Source organism: Gigantopelta aegis, chromosome 15 (genome assembly GCF_016097555.1).
Source record: "Gigantopelta aegis isolate Gae_Host chromosome 15, Gae_host_genome, whole genome shotgun sequence".
Taxonomy (NCBI): Eukaryota; Metazoa; Mollusca; class Gastropoda; order Neomphalida; family Peltospiridae; genus Gigantopelta; species Gigantopelta aegis.
In genome coordinates, this window is record NC_054713.1 from 44598113 (window position 1) to 44618749 (window position 20637).

Consider the following 20637-nt stretch of genomic DNA (forward strand, 5'->3'; position numbering starts at 1 on the left):
CTGGATGTCAAACATTTGGTAGTTATGACATATAGTCTTACATTTTTCAATTAGTAGCAAGGGATTTTTTATATGCACCATCCCACAGACAGGATTGTACATACCACAGCCTTTGGTATACCAGTTGTGGTACACTGCCTGCAACGAGAAATAGCCCAAATGGGTCCACCGACGCGGATCGATCCCAGACCGACCGCGCATTAGGTCAGCATGAGAAAGAAAAACAAAGGCAATACACAGGGTTTCTAGAATTTTTGTTAAATCCACTAGCCATGGGATCAGCGATACAATTTTACTAAATAGTAGTAACTTAAAGAGGGAGATCGGGATTAAAAACACTAACACTGGGGGTTGGGGTGGAGTCGGGATATTCATATTTACAAAATAGACTTAATTGCAACATTTAACAATTAATTTTTTCACTAGCCGCTGGGCATGTCAATAGTAGTTATTTACTAGTCCAACAATGAATATTACTAGCCATGTGAGTGGGGCTACCATAATCTAGATACAGGCCTGTAGGAACTTTGGGTGGGTGGGTTGAGGGGCTGTGCCCCCCATTCGAGAACAAAAATGTATGGGTTTTTTGTCCTACTATATACAAATAAACTTATGGCTTTTGCCCCTCACCTCCCACCCTGCCCAACACACTGTGGATGCTGTGACCACACACACTCCCAATATTGTTCCTAAGAGATAACGCAATTGGTAATTAAATGCTAGATTTTCATCCAAATTGTTTTCAAAGTGGACATTGGAAATACTGCACGTCAAACAGAAGTATGGGATTTTTACCAATAAAAAAAACTTGGTGGTGATTCTTCACCATTGGGCAGGAAGTGATGAAAATGTAGAATTTATTTTATAATGGCCTAACCAATTTATCGATAATGTGAATTTTATTTGCATAACTGATGAGTAACGTAATACTAACAGTTTTGTACAAAGAGGTTTCAAATGTATTTTTTTAAACCAAATGATAATGCAATGAAGGTATTTTTCATCTTGATTATTGATATGATACGGTAAACCTTTTTTTTTTTAAAACATGCATTTTTGGAATACATGTACATGTCAGGGATGGGAATTGGTGAACTGTAAAAAAAGAGAAAATCTAGAGGGGTCCCAAAAACATTTTAAATACTAGGTAAAACATCTGTGCCATCCGACACATTTTGGAGGAAAGGACGATTAAAATGCGAAGAAACGCAATGTTCCACGAGAGGAAAACAGCGGATCGGAGGAGAATCCCCACCCCTGACATGTACATAGATCAAGTTCCAGTGATCGGGAAGTTTGCAAGTTTAAATTTTACAAAGTAACGCATGATTGAATGACATTTTATGTGAATTTAAATTTGCGCAATTGTCATGCGAAGAGAATGATAGTTCGCCTGAAATACGATGTCTTGCACACGAATAGAAACCCGCTATAAGAAGAGAATACAGTGATCACATATGAACTCAGGTTGTCAATTGCAAATTTTAAAAACAATTGGTAAATTGGTAATAATTTTGCATTTTTCAGATAATTTGGTGACATTTTCTGGTCACCCAGAGCTATCCCAGGGCTTGTGCTTATAAAACTTTTAGAGTCCAGACTAAAATCTATAATGACATCTCGAGTCTACACTCTAAAAGTTTTATAAGCACCAGGGCACCATTTTACGAAGCAATCTTAGCACTAAGATTACTGTAAGCGCATAGCTACCATATTGACTTACGGTGATATTAGCGCTAAGTTTACTTTGTGAAACAAAGCCCAGGCCTGGAATACTATAAAATGACTTGCCTGCCACAAATCACAAAAATAAAATTTAATCACAAAAGTAAAATTTAAATAATGCAGTCCTCTAAAACAAAATTCACAAAGATGTGGTAGGAAAAATAATTGCACCAACGTATCACTAGGGTTATAAAATACAGCAGCCATTTTCCTCTATACTCGTCGACAGTGTTTTAAGTTTTTGTATCGCGGGCGGAATTGCTTCATGCGACTCGATCTCGGGCATCGACAGAATGTCCAGCAGAACCTTGATCCCCTGATTCAGGTCCGACTTACGAATCTTCATCTTTCCTTTACGTCGAAAGCTGTTGCGCACGACCCACGCCTTCTGAATGAGCTCCTTCGGGATGTTGAATTCCTCGCAGTTCTCTAACAAACTCAGCGAGAAGCGGATGTCCTCGTGGAACTCGTTCGACTTGTAATAGAGTCGGTGCGCACGGGGGATGAAGACCCTCGCAAACTCGTATGGAATGAGCGGCCACTGCGCCGAGTGGTACCGCGACCAGTTGATCCGCTGCTTGTACTCATCCTTGCACAGCGAGTAGATCTCGCCCTTCCACCAGTTGCAGGTGGCGCACCACTGGGAGTCCTGCGTCTGGCTGCAGTTCCTGTGACACGCGGGAAGGTTGCCCTGTGCGCGACGAGACCGTTTGTGCAGCACGGAGATCTTGTGGTGGATGCAGATGGCCAGTGCCTCTGTCGATTCTCTCAGGGCGAGGTTCAGGGTGAACCAGTCGCGTGTTCGCGGGTCTGTCATTTCCTCATTCAGAAACTCTTGTCGAGACGTCTGCTGACCCATATTCCAGTCTGAAAGACGAAATGAGGATTTGTTTAACACATTGACACATTTCTTTCAGGCTTTTATGAATTGAAAAATTGTACAATTGCGAGAACGATTCCATTTGCACGTTGCTCTCGGAAATCCTAACCCTGCTGACCCATATTCCAGTCTGAAAGACGAAATGAGTATTTGTTTAACACATTTCTTTCAGGCTTTTATAAATTGAAAAACTGCACAATTGCGAGAAAATTACAAGAATGATCATTCCATTCACATGTTGCTATCAGAAATCCTAACCCTGCTGATCTATATTCCAGTCTGAAAAACAAAACAAGTATTTTTTTTTTTTCAACAACAGTATTTCACATTATCTCCAGGTGTTCATCAGTTGAAAAATTACATAAACAAACCTCTGAAAATTTGGCGTAACGTTTTTGTTTCTTCACATGAAATTTAAGGCACCATAATGACCATTCAAGGAACATTTTGTTCAGTATTATGTCAAGATTCACAACACAAGTTTCTGAGATCGACACACAATTATAAAACATTAAACAGTAATTGCTAATCAACTGAATTTTCAATTGACTTCACTACCAATATTACGAATATAATGAATATTGTTAATAACTGGGTTTTTTTTTTTAAAGAAAATGTTCTCTGGCATTTGCACGTACATGGTTACGCAAAACGGAAGAGTTATCTGAATTTATTTCAATTTTAAGAGGTCATATAGACAGGGTGTGCACTTGGGATTTTTAAGTTAATGATGTTGAACTCGGGGTGGAGGGGAGGGGTTCCTCATGTATTGTATGAATATGATGACGCTTCGTGACTTCGTCGCTTGGGGTTAAATATTGATTTGGTGTTACAAACCTCAGCCAGGTATTCAGTGGAAATATAAGTTATTAAGTAATGAAAATAATAGCTTGACACACTAGAAGACAAGACGTCTGTTATTAGTGGTAACACGGAAGATGGAAGTGAAAGAAAACACATCGATCCGGGAATTCCCAAAACGGAAGTGGTTATATACACGGCAAACAATACGGGAGCCGTGTATGCAACCAGCCTCTGTTGCAGAGGCTATATACACGGTAAAACTTATAAAATAGGTACCGTATCTTATTGAAGAGGCACGTTGGAGCAGGGTGGGGGTGGGGGGTGGGGGCTTTAGCTCAGTGCTGTCAAGTCTCACATTTAAACATCGTGTCACGCTCTCATGCCGGTACATGATTTTCTCACGCTTAAACATTATAGCAAAAAAAAAAAAATAATAATAAAATAAAATTATACATATATATTTTTTTTTATTCATTCGATCTCTACGACCAACAAACAAGCCTGCGACTGCCGGCCGGCCCGGTTAAGCATCGTAAGGCATTAAAGTCATATAATAGGTGTCCACGTTGTTTATTGGTCAGAATCTCGAACCTTTGACCAATTGTCGGCACGCTTTTTTTTTCCGCGCCGGTTTATTCGGATTCACGATGCCGGACAAAATCTCACTCCTTGCGAAAGTTCCAATTTGAGAGCTCTGCTAGCCGCTCCAATAATTCTGAATAAAAAATATTATGGGTAGTAAATCTTAAGGAAGAGATGAATTTTATTTTGAAGAATGCAAAAAATTGCTTTTCTGGACATCTAGTTTTCAACATTTTACGGGGGAACATACCTCCCTTCCCCCTAGAAACTTTACTTTGTGTCCTCGATCTCAATCAGCCCCCTCAATGTCTACTTGCTTCCGCCGTGTCTGTTGAATCATTTATATTATAGCTGACCGACCAGACCTGTGAAATATGCTTTAAACGGGTTTTGATGGCTTTTGTTGTTGTTGTTATTGTTAAAAGCGGGTAACCATGCAACATAGTTTCTTCCTAGTACAAGGTTTCAACAAATTCCGGTTACCACCACGGCATTTGACCTTCAAAGTCAAATATCGAGGTCAAAAGGTCAAAGATGAATTCTGATCTAAAATCATTTATGGACCCTATACTCTCAGAATCTGCAGTGTTTAACTTCATTTGTTGTGACTTTAGAGTTATGAGGCATGTATGATAACATAAATTGTAATAGAAATTAAGTAGAAAGGTTTTTTATTTCCTCATTAATGGCGTAAGCATAAAATAGCAGGCAAATATAGGTGTAGTCGTGAACTCTTTTAATGTTAAAAGCAGTCATGTTTTGTCAAGACTTCTCAGAGCTAGTTCTCGCACTCGCCAAATTCAACAATTTCAAAAACAACTGGCGAATTTTATTTTCATTTGGCGAAATAATTTCATGTAATAATTGATATTTTGATATAAAAGAACTGGGTTTTCTGCAATTTTTGAAGTTTAATATATAATTTGGCGAAATTTTCTGCTGACCCAGAGCTAGCCCTGCTTCTAATTGAACGTATTATCAACAATTATCTTACATTTTATTTTAATTATTAATCCAAGTTTTGTTTGATCAGATTGTTTAAATGTCAAAAGTCAAATAAAATTATATGCAATGCACAATACACTTAATAGTCACAGACTATCAGTGGATTTTCAGTGGTGTAGATAAGCATAGGCCTAATGTATATACTAAAACATTTCTATACGGTCATCAGGATATAAGAGCATATAGTAATATTATTATTATATAAATTTACCTGACAACTTTCACAATTTTCATCATCTTGATAATATTCTCTGTATTAATATCCTTTTCTGGTTACATGCAGATCCAAATAATAATTTCTTTAGTTCCACAAACCGCGTTCTGAATGATATGAGAAATGCTTCCACAACGTTTCTTGAGAGAATGAAATACCGAGATAGGTTCATCTATAGTCCGTCTCAGGGGATCGCATTTTTTTCATACTATGTAATTTACTACAAGTTATTTATTTCCAAGCCAAATGATTTGTAAATACTACACACAAATTGTATTTCTTTGTTATTTCCAAAACACTTTTACTGTTCTTCTTACGTCAAACCAAATTGAAATTATTTACAACAAAAAACCACAACAATTTAATAGAATGATGGGACGGACTATAGTTTGATGGTTCTCATTGTTTTTCGGTCATTTAGACTGTTCAAGTCAAGCAGCCATCTGCCTTACATCCACGGGCTGGCATACATGCATATCCGTCCTCACATCTGGCATGGGTAAGCTGCAGAACGGCATTTTGTTTTAAACCTACAAGTGATCAGTTCTAGGCAACTATTTGGGATAGATGGTTTTCTGGTCCACACAATCTTAGCCTTAGTCTTAGTCCAAAGACCAGTATCCACTGGACTGCTTATATAAGCATCATGATGGTCTCACAGGACTGTAGCCACACCTTTTCTTGGATATTTGTACAAGACAAATGTTGATTCAGGCCATCACTTGTTGGGGGGGGGGGGGGGGGGGTCATCTCTAACGCGTTTGTACCTTTCTGAAAGAGGTAATATCCAGCTCGGTCTGTTCCTGTCGTAACAACTAGGCCCATGCTTATAAAACTTTTAGAGTCCACTCACAGACTCAGTCTAATGACGTCACACACACATACATGATGTTCACATCTCAGGCTCTATTAGTCTCGAGTCTAGACTCTAAAGGTTTTATAAGCACCAAACCTGGTGCTTGGTACAAACGGCAGACTAATAGTTTCTGGCACTCGTCCTTTTGTAGATGTTTTTTCTGACACGAGTCTTAAGAAAATCAATCCTTGGAGCGAGCTTTAGTGAGCTCCAAGGAGTGATTTTATTGAAACAAATGACAATAAAACCATCTACAAAAGGAAGAGTGCCAGAAATATTTTCTAGTTCACGGATTCTTATAATTAATAACATTTTATTATAAAATTCACTGCATTTTATCTTCGTATCGCGACGTCACTCCTCTCAGCTGATATATGTTACGTCACTAAAACAAATGCATGCAGCGTTACATATTACTGACGTCAAGCAGTACCGTTAATTAGGGAATTACGTAATGCCAGGCAGCAAAATCCTAAACGACAAGTTCATTTAACCAATGAAAAGGGCGGATTGCCATCTAGGGGGCGTGTGCAGGACGGTTTTTCTAGCAGTTTTCTGGCACCGTTCTACTAGTTGATTGAACTAGAACAGTTTTTCTAGCTCAATCAACCAGTAGAAAGGTTCCAGAAAGCCGTGCTAGAAAAACCGCCTTGCACACGTCCCCTAGATGGTACTGTGCCCTTTTCATTGGTTAAATGAACTTGTCGTTTAGGAGATAGACAGTCGTTGCTACTTGTTCATTACGTCATTCCATAATCAAATGTAGTACGTGACGTCAAGTAATATGTGACTATTATTATATATCAGGAACTAGACCATCTCGACCTACACCCTGACGCAACATAGGATATGTTTCGTGAAGTGTCCAACGTACCTGTTTTCTTCCCATGAACCGCAAACGATTGGACAGTGTCACAGCCAGTCAAACCCAAGAATATTATCAATCACGACGCATGCTAGTGCTTTTGCAATAGCATGGACTGGGAAGCACATACAACGGCCTTCGATATACCAACAGTGGTGCATTGGCAGGAACGAAAAATAGCCCAATGGGCTCACCGACGGGAATCGATTCCAAACCGGCCGGACTTTTGGCCTAAATGAGCTGGACGTAGCCCAGTGGCAAAGCGTTGGTTGATGCGGGGTCGGTCTATGTTCCATCGTCTTCAGGATTTGCTCCAGTGCTGGGGGGCAGTTGACCCTCCTGCCTCTCCCTCCCCATCACCGTCACGTATAAATGACTCGGGACTCGAACATAAGCAGTTTTATCATATGCATTTTTTTTTTTTTTTTTTTTAAAGAGCAAAATGAACACCTATGGCAATTTTGAGAAGGCCATAAGCAATTATAAACCTATAACTTTTATAACAAACACAAACTTATCCACAATATTATGCAGGGAAAGGTGAGGTCTACACTGGTGAGCGACGTTTGTTGGCCGTTCCAGTATCCCCCCCCCCCCCCCCCCCCACCACCACCACCAGCAACCTCTAATTGGATCTACGCTTTGTGGGAGACGACAGACGCCCTACACCCCTTTTCTGGTTCCTTCCTTCATTTCATTTGAACTTATGTTCGTGCTTATATCCAATTAAGGTTCAAGCACGTTGTCCTGGGCACACACCTCAGCTACCTGGGCCGTCTGTCCAGGACAGGGGGGTTAGTTGGTTAGTGAGAGAGAAGAGGGTGTAGAGGCCTTACACCTACCCATTGAGCCCTTTAAAACTCGGTCTGGTTTGGAGCTGATACCGGGCTGTGAACCCTGTACTTACCAGCCTGTAGGCCTAGCCACTGCGCCACCGAGGCCGGTTTCTGGTTCCCGCGGGCCTGTTATTACTACGATGTACCTTGGGTGAACAGTCCCCCAAAACTCGTTTTCAAGGAGAGTTTTGTATTAACCACTCCAGGTGGGGGTGTCATCACTCACCATGTGACTCCTGTAGCTGCATTTCAGGTACAGGCCCCCCCCCCCCCCCCGTATAATTATAGTGTAAGTCACTAGAAATGACAAAAATGGGTTGATAATCAGGTGCGGGTGCAGGGACTTTAGCTGAGGGTGTCTGGTACCGGTGGTGTTAGCTTGAGTGTCTAGTGCAAGCTATGACAGTACGGAATGCAGTGTGTGATGTACAAAGTGTGTAGAATTGTATTCCGTACCTGTGGTGTTAGCTCGAGTGTCCTCTAGCTATAACGGTGCAGTGCTGGAGGACACTCGATCTGACATCACAGGTACGGAATGCAGTGTGTGATGTACAAAGTGTGTATAATTGTATTCCGTACCTGTGGTGTTAGCTCGGGTGTTCTCTAGCTATAACGGTGCAGTGCTGGAGGACACTTGATCTGACATCACAGGTACGGAATACAGTGTGTGATGTACAAAATGTGTAGAATTGTATTCCGTACCTGTGGTGTTAGCTCGGGTGTCCTCTAGCTATAATAGTGCAGTGCTGGAGGACACTTGATCTGACATCACATGTACGGAATGCAGTGTGTGATGTACAAAGTGTGTATAATTGTATTCCGTACCTGTGGTGTTAGCTCGAGTGTCCTCTAGCTATAACGGTGCAGTGCTGGAGGACACTCGATCTGACATCACAGGTACGGAATGCAGTGTGTGATGTACAAAGTGTGTATAATTGTATTCCGTACCTGTGGTGTTAGCTCGGGTGTTCTCTAGCTATAACGGTGCAGTGCTGGAGGACACTTGATCTGACATCACAGGTACGGAATACAGTGTGTGATGTACAAAATGTGTAGAATTGTATTCCGTACCTGTGGTGTTAGCTCGGGTGTCCTCTAGCTATAATAGTGCAGTGCTGGAGGACACTTGATCTGACATCACAGGTACGGAATGCAGTGTGTGACGTACAAAGTGTGTATAATTGTATTCCGTACCTGTGGTGTTAGCTCGGGTGTCCTCTAGCTATAACGGTGCAGTACTGGAGGACACTCGATCTGACATCACAGGTACGGAATGCAGTGTGTGATGTACAGAGTGTGTATAATTGTATTCCGTACCTGTGGTGTTAGCTCGGGTGTCCTCTAGCTATAACGGTGCAGTGCTGGAGGACACTCGATCTGACATCACAGGTACGGAATGCAGTGTGTGATGTACAAAGTGTGTATAATTGTATTCCGTACCTGTGGTGTTAGCTCGGGTGTTCTCTAGCTATAACGGTGCAGTGCTGGAGGACACTCGATCTGACATCACAGGTACGGAATGCAGTGTGTGATGTACAAAGTGTGTATAATTGTATTCCGTACCTGTGGTGTTAGCTCGGGTGTCCTCTAGCTATAACGGTGCAGTGCTGGAGGACACTTGATCTGACATCACAGGTACGGAATGCAGTGTGTGACGTACAAAGTGTGTATAATTGTATTCCGTACCTGTGGTGTTAGCTCGGGTGTCCTCTAGCTATAACGGTGCAGTGCTGGAGGACACTCGATCTGACATCACAGGTACGGAATGCAGTGTGTGACGTACAAAGTGTGTATAATTGTATTCCGTACCTGTGGTGTTAGCTCGGGTGTCCTCTAGCTATAACGGTGCAGTGCTGGAGGACACTCGATCTGACATCACAGGTACGGAATGCAGTGTGTGACGTACAAAGTGTGTATAATTGTATTCCGTACCTGTGGTGTTAGCTCGGGTGTCCTCTAGCTATAACGGTGCAGTGCTGGAGGACACTCGATCTGACATCACAGGTACGGAATGCAGTGTGTGACGTACAAAGTGTGTATAATTGTATTCCGTACCTGTGGTGTTAGCTCGGGTGTCCTCTAGCTATAACGGTGCAGTGCTGGAGGACACTCGATCTGACATCACAGGTACGGAATGCAGTGTGTGACGTACAAAGTGTGTATAATTGTATTCCGTACCTGTGGTGTTAGCTCGAGTGTCCTCTAGCTATAACTTTGCAGTGCTGGAGGACACTCGATCTGACATCACAGGTACGGAATGCAGTGTGTGACGTACAAAGTGTGTATAATTGTATTCCGTACCTGTGGTGTTAGCTCGAGTGTCCTCTAGCTATAACGGTGCAGTGCTGGAGGACACTCGATCTGACATCACAGGTACGGAATGCAGTGTGTGACGTACAAAGTGTGTATAATTGTATTCCGTACCTGTGGTGTTAGCTCGAGTGTCCTCTAGCTATAACGGTGCAGTGCTGGAGGACACTCGATCTGACATCACAGGTACGGAATGCAGTGTGTGACGTACAAAGTGTGTATAATTGTATTCCGTACCTGTGGTGTTAGCTCGAGTGTCCTCTAGCTATAACTTTGCAGTGCTGGAGGACACTCGATCTGACATCACAGGTACGGAATGCAGTGTGTGACGTACAAAGTGTGTATAATTGTATTCCGTACCTGTGGTGTTAGCTCGAGTGTCCTCTAGCTATAACGGTGCAGTGCTGGAGGACACTTGATCTGACATCACAGGTACGGAATGCAGTGTGTGATGTACAAAGTGTGTATAATTGTATTCCGTACCTGTGGTGTTAGCTCGAGTGTCCTCTAGCTATAATAGTGCAGTGCTGGAGGACACTCGATCTGACATCACAGGTACGGAATGCAGTGTGTGACGTACAAAGTGTGTATAATTGTATTCCGTACCTGTGGTGTTAGCTCGGGTGTCCTCTAGCTATAACGGTGCAGTGCTGGAGGACACTCGATCTGACATCACAGGTACGGAATGCAGTGTGTGACGTACAAAGTGTGTATAATTGTATTCCGTACCTGTGGTGTTAGCTCGAGTGTCCTCTAGCTATAACGGTGCAGTGCTGGAGGACACTCGATCTGACATCACAGGTACGGAATGCAGTGTGTGACGTACAAAGTGTGTATAATTGTATTCCGTACCTGTGGTGTTAGCTCGGGTGTCCTCTAGCTATAACGGTGCAGTGCTGGAGGACACTTGATCTGACATCACAGGTACAGAATGCAGTGTGTGACGTACAAAGTGTGTATAATTGTATTCCGTACCTGTGGTGTTAGCTCGGGTGTCCTCTAGCTATAATAGTGCAGTGCTGGAGGACACTCGATCTGACATCACAGGTACGGAATGCAGTGTGTGATGTACAAAGTGTGTATAATTGTATTCCGTACCTGTGGTGTTAGCTCGGGTGTCCTCTAGCTATAATAGTGCAGTGCTGGAGGACACTTGATCTGACATCACAGGTACGGAATGCAGTGTGTGATGTACAAAATGTGTAGAATTGTATTCCGTACCTGTGGTGTTAGCTCGAGTGTCCTCTAGCTATAACGGTGCAGTGCTGGAGGACACTCGATCTGACATCACATGTACGGAATGCAGTGTGTGACGTACAAAGTGTGTATAATTGTATTCCGTACCTGTGGTGTTAGCTCGAGTGTCCTCTAGCTATAACGGTGCAGTACTGGAGGACACTTGATCTGACATCACAGGTACGGAATGCAGTGTGTGATGTACAAAGTGTGTATAATTGTATTCCGTACCTGTGGTGTTAGCTCGAGTGTCCTCTAGCTATAACGGTGCAGTGCTGGAGGACACTTGATCTGACATCACAGGTACGGAATGCAGTGTGTGATGTACAAAGTGTCTGTCATTGGATTCCGAACATGACACGATGTTTGTTTCTTGGGGAATAAATTTGTTTTAAGCGAAAAGAACCAAAAAACCCCACCCTACCAATACACTTGCTACTACATCTTCATAAATCAAGGCTAATACGAGGAACGAATATTAGCCTTGATTTATGAAGATGTTGCTACTACTACTACTATTGAATCTAAGCATTATTATTGTTGTTGTTGTTATTATTATTATTGCTACTACTACCACCACCACTACTACTGCTATTATTATTATTGTTATTATTACTACTATTGCTATTATTATTATTGTTATTATTACTACTACTGCTATTATTATTGTTATTATTACTACCAGTACTATTATCATTATTATTATTATTACTACTACTACTACTCTACTACTACAACTATTATTATTATTATTACCTATACTACTACCACCACTACAACTATTATTACTAATACTGCTGCTACTACTACTACAGATACTATTACTGTTATTGTTACTACTATTATTATTACTACTACTACTACTATTAGTTCTACCACTACAACTACTATTACTGATAATTCTACTACTATTATTATTACTACTACTACTATTAGTTCTACTACCACTACAAATACTATTACTCATAATTCTACTACTGTTATTATTACTACTACTACATTACTACTAGTATTACTACTACTAAAACCACTACCACTACTACTACTACTACTACTAGTACTAGTACTACTACTACTACTACTACTACTACTACTACTACTGTATAACATTGTATCCCATCCCTAACACTATATTTGTTTCTAGTGAAATAAACTACTATTACTGATTCTGATTCTTCTACTACTACTACTACTATTATTACTACTACTACTACCAATATTACTACTACTACTACTACTACTGTTGTTACTACTACTACTACCAATTTTAGTACTACTACTACTATTTCTACTACCACCACCAATACTACTACTACTATTATTATTATTGTTATTACTACTACCACCACCACCACCACCAATACTACTACTACTACTACTACTACTACTATTATTGTTATTACCACCACCACCAATACTACTACTACCATTACTACAACTATTACTATTATTATTATTATTACCAATATTACTACTGCTACTACTACCACCACAACTATTATTACTAATACTGCTGCTACTACTACTACAAATACTATTATTAATATTGTTACTTCTATTATTATTATTACTACTACTATTAGTTCTACCACTACAACTACTATTACTGATAATTCTACTACTACTATTATTATTATTATTATTACTACTACTACTACTACTATTACTACTACTACCACCAATACTACTACTACTACTACTACTACTACTACTACTACTACTACTGTATAACATTGTATCCCATCCCTAACACTATAATATTTGTTTCTAAAAAAACGACAAAAAACTATTATTATTACTACTAGTACTACTACTTCTATTACTACTATTACTATAGTCTATCCCATCCTACAAAAAAATAAATTCATTAAAAAATACTATTTTCATGTGCAATTTAAAACACAATCGGCTCTGAAATAACTTGTACTAAATTCCATAGTATGAAAAAAAAGGCGTTATCAGTGAGAAGTACTATAAGACTGCTACTACTGCTGTTGCTGTTGCTACTACTATTACTACTATTACTACTACTGTATAAAATTGTATCCCATCCCTAATACTATAATATGTTTCTGTTGAAACAAACGTTTAAAAAAAAACCTATTACTCTATGTACTATTACTGATTCTGCTTCTACTATTACTACTACTACTACTACTGTTATTGTTATTACTACTACTACTACTACTACCAATATCACTATACTACTACTACTACTACTATTATTATTGTTATTACTACTACTACTACTACTATTACTACTACTATTTCTACTACTACCACCAATACTACTATTATTATTACTACTACTACCACCACCAATGCTACTACTACCACTACTATTATTATTATTATTACCAATACTACTACTACTACCACCACTACAACTAGTATTACTAATATTGCTGCTACTACTACTACAAATACTATTATTAATATTGTTACTTCTATTATTATTACTATTACTGCTATTAGTTCTATAACTACAAATACTATTACTGATAATTCTACCACTATTATTATTATTACTACTACTAATATTACTACTACTACTACTACTGTATAACATTGTATCCCATCTCTAACACTCTAATATTTAAAAAAAAAAAAAAAAAAAAAAAAAAAAAAAAAAAAAAACTATTACTACTACTTCTATTACTAGTCTGTCCCATCCTACAAAAAATAAATTCATTAAAACTGCTGCTGCTGCTGCTCCTCCTCCTCCTCCTCCTACTACTACTACAACTACTGCCCATACTACTACTACTACTACTACTACTACTACAGCTGCTGCTGCTGCTACTCCTCCTCCTCCTTCTACTACTCCTACTACTGCTGCTACTCCTACTACTGCTCCTACTACTACTACTACTACTACTACTACTACTACGTGTGCTGTGGAAAGTAGGTAACAATCGGACTACTACTAATACAATTGTACCTACTTCAATGGATCCCGTATGTTGCATTTCTTGTGTCTTGCACTATAATTATCTTTAAAGTATGAATTTTCGAAATAAATTTAGACGGTTCATCGAAAGTTAATAAGATCGGAATATATATTTTAAATAAATAAATTTAAAAACCGTACCTGGTGCCAAGTTTGATGAATAAAAAAGCCCGATACCGTACCCAATTTGACAAATGCAATGCAAGTGTACATTTTAAAATTCCGATCAGAACCAGTTGTCATTGTTCATGACGTCATAATACAATACATAAGGTACGCAAAAGAAAATCGCTGACGTCACAAACATTTTAAACTACATTTATTAACCATATTATGGGCAGAGAGAAGTGGGGAAAGAAAAGTGATCTTTCCCTAGGGAAAGGGAAAAAAACACAACAAAAAACATTCCTTCCCCTAAATACGTTTTGACGTTATAAACAGTGCTTCACGCGGTTAATTGTTTGTAAGGTCTCACTACACAGATCACTTCCTAGTGAGAATTCACGGATGACGGTCCACTTTATAGTTCCTAATTGTGACATATGTTGTGGTTCACATATTCACTTCTAGGAATTGGGGAAGATTTAAAACAATATGTATGTTTAATGGTTAATCCTTCTGGTTGTATTTTGCCCATGTAATTTTGTAATATTGTGTATATTGACCTTTTGGGACATTGGTGTGTAGCGCAAAAGACAGCCGGAATGAATCGGTTAATGAACCACCTGTTCGGACCAGTACTACAGCCAGATGCGGTCATATAGCAACAAACTGAGACGGAAATGTTCTCAGTTTAGGAGTGAAAATAAATGCTTACATAATATGTATGTTCGCAATGGTGTATGTTGTTAGTGCCAACAAGAACCCGTTCTATTGGCAATCTTCATTTTAAGTTGGGCAATTTAACATGGGTTTCAATGACAGATGACATCTGTGTAGTAAGACCTAGGAATAGTTTCCATGGCGGGAGTCATGTCAACAACTCACTTACGTCATCAGCGATACGTACGTCACAGCTATGAAGCAAAGTAACGTTTCCTAACTTGCAAAATTATTTTCAACAACAGTATCGTTCGAAAATCTTCCATAAAATGATAAATATTAAAAATGGGTAAAAAATTGAATACCCAACTCGCTACTCGGCAATACCGTTTATTGAAAATTGAAAGACAATTGTAGAATTAAATATGACTTGGTACTACCACTAGGAGCGTTAAACCCCCTGTGAAGACAGAGGAGGGGGGAGGGGAGGGGAGGGCAGGGACTCGACCCCCTAAATTTTGCGATAGTTATAATTTTATTATATATTAATTTTTTTTAAATATTTTTTACGATCCCTATCCAAACCTCCCCCAGAGTTCCCTTAGCATTCCACCTCATGTCACTGCCCCCCTAAATGGAATTTCTGGAGCCGCCACTGGAAGCTACGTTCCCGGATCTGTGGGCTACGGGCAGTTGAACTGTTGCGTGTCTTGACTGGGTTATAAAGGCACCAAATGTAAACAAAAAAAATATTTAAAAATTGACCTTCACTGAGGGGATTCGAACCACCGTCGGACTCTCTGTTTCAGAGTCCAGCGCTCTACCAACTGACCTAATATTGAAATTCCCACTACCTATTGTCAGTAAGGGCAATTTATATATATACAAATACTACTGTATTGTTATTTAAACAAATATGAATTTCCTTTTCTTTAATCTATTTTAGCAGTAAAATGTTTGTAACATGGTGCGAGACCTCTTATCCAACTTGACTGGTGTCTCTATCAATAAGTAAGCGACTGTACATTATAACACAGATGCCAGTTGCAAGCTACGAGAACCAGTCGATATTGATGGGTTATTGAAACGTGTAAATTTGTTGTCAAACAGTTTTAAAAGTGTTTGTTTTTCTGTCATAATCTTAAAAATACTGCAACAATGACAGGCAGAGGAGGCCCTCCAATCAAACTAATTATTTATGCATTATTTATTATTGGTCTAGTTTATTTAATCTATTTATACAACACGACGACGACCCGATTGAGAGAAGCGGAAAGGACTGCAGAACGCTACAGACGCGGCGAAGAATCCAAAGTCGCTCAGTTACAAGGTAAGATGCTCAGCAAGCTTGACACCCGACCACCCACCCCACCCCCGACTTTGACAAAAACTAAATCCTTAGTTACATTAATATTATTATTAAGTTTATTGCATGTTAGTAAGCAATCTGGTGTCGGCATACATGTACTGATGTAGTCCGCACAGATGTAGAAAGTGTGGTTCATTTGGGAGCAGGTCAACTCGCCCCAAAACCAACTTGCCCCCTACCAATTCTCCCGAGCGGTTAGTCTACTCAACTCACACTGTTTAGTGAACTCATATCAATTAATACACCAATATTTTAAGCAATAATGTGTATTAAATATTCATTATATTGTTGAATATTGGCACCAGTAGGTGTCCAAAAGCGGGGACCAGACAACTCGGACCGGGGGACAACTCGGCCCAGACATCTCGGCCACGGGGCCGAATTGTCCGAGACAACTCGGCCCTGTGGCCGAGTTATTAGACTGATAGACGGGGCATGCTGTGACACATTATATGCGTGTTAAGTATGATAGTTGGCCATGTCGTAGTGTCGAAGTATTGTACTATAGTAATAATAATGCATTATACTGATAGATACCGCTAACTATATGGTCACCATTAAGAATGGCAATTGTGTATGTCGTAGGCGCATATCGTAGTGTCGGATGGGTTTCTAGAAGTATTGTACTATAGAAATAACGCAAAAGACATCATTTGCCAAATTCCCACATTTATTACATTAAATACATACGCACATATGTACGCAAAAAAATCAACAGAACACATATACATAAATAGTTATAATAAAGAAATAAAACACCAATCACCAAAAGAACATAAAAAATAAAACGTCCAACAAAAGATAAAAGTCAGTGTGCAACAGGGGCGTACAGCTTTCCACAGGCAGACAGGAATCTTGAAGTGGACACTTCACCATCTGTGTAGCGTCCCAACAGTTCGAAAATGTTCCCCTGCAGATTCCTGAAAGCCTTCCTCTGTCGCCGTCGCATCTTCCTCTCTGAGACGAACCAGCCTGGCTTCAGTGTGGAGCATGGGAACCAACTTGTAGAAGGGAGGGGCTGTTCCAAGGGCATGGTGGTTCAGTCGGTGATGCCAGCCCGCCACATCGTTGTTGGTCCTCACACTCTGGTTGAAGACTGACCAGGCATTCACAGACCAGACGCTGCTCCTCATCCACATAGTCCATGAGGGTCACCATTCAACAATTTATCAATTTAACAAAAAACAAAAAAAAACATTCTTTTATTTCTCTGAGAATACTTTAATTTAAAAAAACAACACTTGTTCAACAATATAACCAGCCTCGGTGGCGTCGTGGCAGGCCATCGGTCTACAGGCTGGTAGGTACTGGGTTCGGATCCCAGTCGAGGCATGGGATTTTTAATCGAGATACTGACTCCAAACCCTGAGTGAGTGCTCCGCAAGGCTCAATGGGTAGGTGTAAACCACTTGCACCGACCAGTGATCCATAACTGGTTCAACAAAGGCCATGGTTTGTGCTATCCTGCCTGTGGGAAGCGCAAATAAAAGATCCCTTGCTGCCTGTCGTAAAAAGAGAGCCTATGTGGCTACAGCGGGTTTCCTCTAAAAACAGTGTCAGAATGACCATATGTTTGACGTCCAATAGCCGATGATAAGATAAAAAATCAATGTGCTCTAGCGGCGTCGTTAAATAAAACAAACTTTACTTTGTTCAACAATAGACAAGATTGTCCATGTGCCGAGTTGTCTCTGGACTCCGGGCCGAGTTGTCTCGCGGTGGGCCGGGTTGTCTCAGAACTCTGGGCAGAGCTGTCTCGACGTGGGCTGAGTTGTCTCAGAACTCTGGGCCGAGCTGAGTTGTCTGGGCCGAGTTGTCCTCCAGGCCGAGTTGTCTGGCATTCTCCAAAAGCCATGCCTGATCAATCATTCCTTTACGGAAATAAGGGACAAACTCACAAACATTAAAATGGGCTTGACATTTCATTGTAATGGATTATTATTTATTCGATATTAGTATATAAAACCATTTAATAAGTGGTCGTAATAGCAGAGTTTCACTGTAATATTAATAAATAAAATGACACTGAAGTTGTAGACGTTCAGTTTTAATTTCGTCACAATTATTTACGGACAGTAAAGTTTGGGGCGAGTTGTCCAAACACTGGGGCGAGTTGACCAAACACTGGGGCGAGTTGACTAACATTTGGTTTATTCTACGTCTGAAAATGATTACATTACCCTATATGTAGCTGGTATTCATAACTTGTGGCACCAGCCGAAATAATGCTTGCAACAAATGGACACACAAACCCAAAATGGACACGTTAACAAAAGTATTGATTTAATTAGCCAGAGTACGGTACTCTGCCATTTGAGAGCTAGACGGACATTTGGACCGTATGATTGCTCTCTGCTGTCAAGAGATCACTCAGTAGTGAAAATGCAGAATGGCTGAGTACCACACAGTAGGCAAACATTCCCGCTCTGATACAAGAACAAGTTATGTTGATAATTTTCAAGTTCGCCAATAACAAATATATCACTTTTTCACTACTAGTTAATAAACACATTATAGGAAGAAACCAGTCGGTACCTATGCAGCGCTAGCCCTGCCACTCGTCAAATTTGCCAATTGCGAATTTCAGGAACAACTGGCGAATTTTATTTTGATTTGGCGGAAAAAAAATATGTACTAATTGATATTTTGTTGAAAAATAACAGTGTACTTTGCATATTTAAAAAAATTAAAGATAATTTGGCGAATGGTTTTGCTTACCCAGAGCTAGCCCTGCTATGTATTTAACTGGAACATTATTGAAAGGCATGCTGTCAGGTTTCTTCTTGTAGTGTGTATTAATGATTACTATGTAAAATATTTGTTATCGCCAAACTCGAAATTGATCAATGTAACTTTAGGTATTTAGCGACAAACTTAGAATGTTTGTTGTATTAGAGCAGGAATCTTTGTCTACTGTGTGGTAGTCGGCCATTCCGCATTTTCGCTATAGAACAGGGCTTCTAAAAATTTTACATAAAATCCACTAGCCATGGGATCGGTGATTAAAAAAAATTACTAGCCACAATTAACAATTCACTAGCTCAACTTACTTAATACAATTTTACTAATAGTAATAATCAGATATGTTACCTAAAGAGGGAGATAGCGATTAAAAACACTAACACTAAGACTGGGGTGGGTGGGTTGGGGGAAGGATATTCATATTTAAAAAATGCAGCATTTGGCAACTAGTTTTTCACTAGCCATCTGGCATGGCAATAGTAGTTATTTACTAGCCCAACATTGAATATCACTAGCCATGGGAGTGGGGCTACCATAATCTAGAAGCCCTGTATAGAGTGATCTCTGACGGTAGAGAGCGATCATAACCATACAAAAGACTACCTAACTCTTGAATGGCAGAATACTATGGCTATATGACTAAATGTGTGCCCTGCATGCACTAGTGTCGGCAAAAAGAGAGGGAAGATAATCTGCATTATCATGACAGTAGTTATTTATAGGAGAACACACCTGTATTTGAAACATACAAAGATTTTTGTAAAATGGAACTATGTCAACTTTGTGCATTTTAGATGATGAATTGTATATAAAACCTGTCAGAGTTTGAGTGTTTTCATGCAAAATGTAAAGAAACCACAGATTGAATTAAACGTAACATTTGCAAAAAACTTAGGTTCTAAACAATTGAACAGGACTATAGTACAAATTACCGTATAATTTCTGTACAGTAAATAAATTATCATACATTCTAGCTGTCATTTGATTATTTGTGTCACACAAAATGTTTTCAATAAATATCCATCATTCCGTGAATAAAACAATTTTCAATTTTGTTTTTTAAATTAAAACTAGATTCATACATGTACAAATTACAAATGTAGGTATGTACATGTAAATGCCTGGTTTTTCAGTTACCCTTGAACAGAAAGGTCGATTAGAAAAAAATTTGCAAGAAGAAAAAAATATGCACATAAAGACAAAGAGTGGTAAGTGACGGTTAGGGTAGAGCCTGGGAAAACAAATGAACAAAGAAACAAAAAGTTTCAACATCAAAATAAAATTTAGAAATCTTTAAGTAAATTCTCAGGGCTTCGATTGTTTTCATACGTGTACAGTTTGTGAACCAACAATAAAATCATTTTTCATGCTATGGAATTTACTACATGTTATTTATTTCTGAGCCGATTGTTTTCTAAATTGGACACAAAAATAGTTTGGGCTTTTTCTTTTTGTTATTTCGAAAACACTTTTACTTTTCTTCTTACATCAAACAAAACTG

At 39.5% G+C, this 20637-nt stretch overlaps 2 protein-coding genes across 10 annotated transcripts in view; one reads left to right on the forward strand and one right to left on the reverse strand.

Moving 5' to 3' along the window:
- Window positions 1-237: 237 nt before the first annotated feature.
- LOC121390230 (uncharacterized protein CXorf38 homolog) lies at window positions 238-14511 on the reverse strand. Of its 4 annotated transcripts, none has more exons than XM_041522002.1 (2): window positions 14405-14511; window positions 238-2592 (listed from the first exon to the last, which is right to left on the reverse strand). In XM_041522002.1, the coding sequence occupies exon 2, from the start codon at window positions 2582-2584 to the stop codon at window positions 1913-1915; it is 672 nt and encodes a 223-aa protein (XP_041377936.1). In that variant the 5' UTR covers window positions 2585-2592; window positions 14405-14511; the 3' UTR covers window positions 238-1912. The 4 variants fall into 4 exon arrangements, 3 of the variants coding, with proteins under 3 accessions (XP_041377936.1, XP_041377935.1, XP_041377934.1); XM_041522001.1 differs by lacking the exon at window positions 14405-14511 and adding an exon at window positions 3443-3571; XM_041522000.1 differs by lacking the exon at window positions 14405-14511 and adding an exon at window positions 3505-3568.
- A 1433-nt stretch (window positions 14512-15944) lies between these two features.
- The window catches only part of LOC121390686 (putative uncharacterized protein DDB_G0271606), an 86400-nt gene continuing 81707 nt past the window's right edge, over window positions 15945-20637 (forward strand). For 2 of the 6 annotated variants that reach the window (XM_041522564.1, XM_041522561.1), the window contains exons 1-2: window positions 15945-16355; window positions 20270-20344. In XM_041522564.1, coding sequence (XP_041378498.1) covers window positions 16184-16355; window positions 20270-20344 — 247 coding nt within the window. In that variant the 5' untranslated portion in view covers window positions 15945-16183. The remainder of the gene's footprint in view (window positions 16356-20269; window positions 20345-20637) is intronic. The other 4 variants (XM_041522565.1, XM_041522566.1, XM_041522560.1 and 1 more) reach the window with 4 other exon arrangements.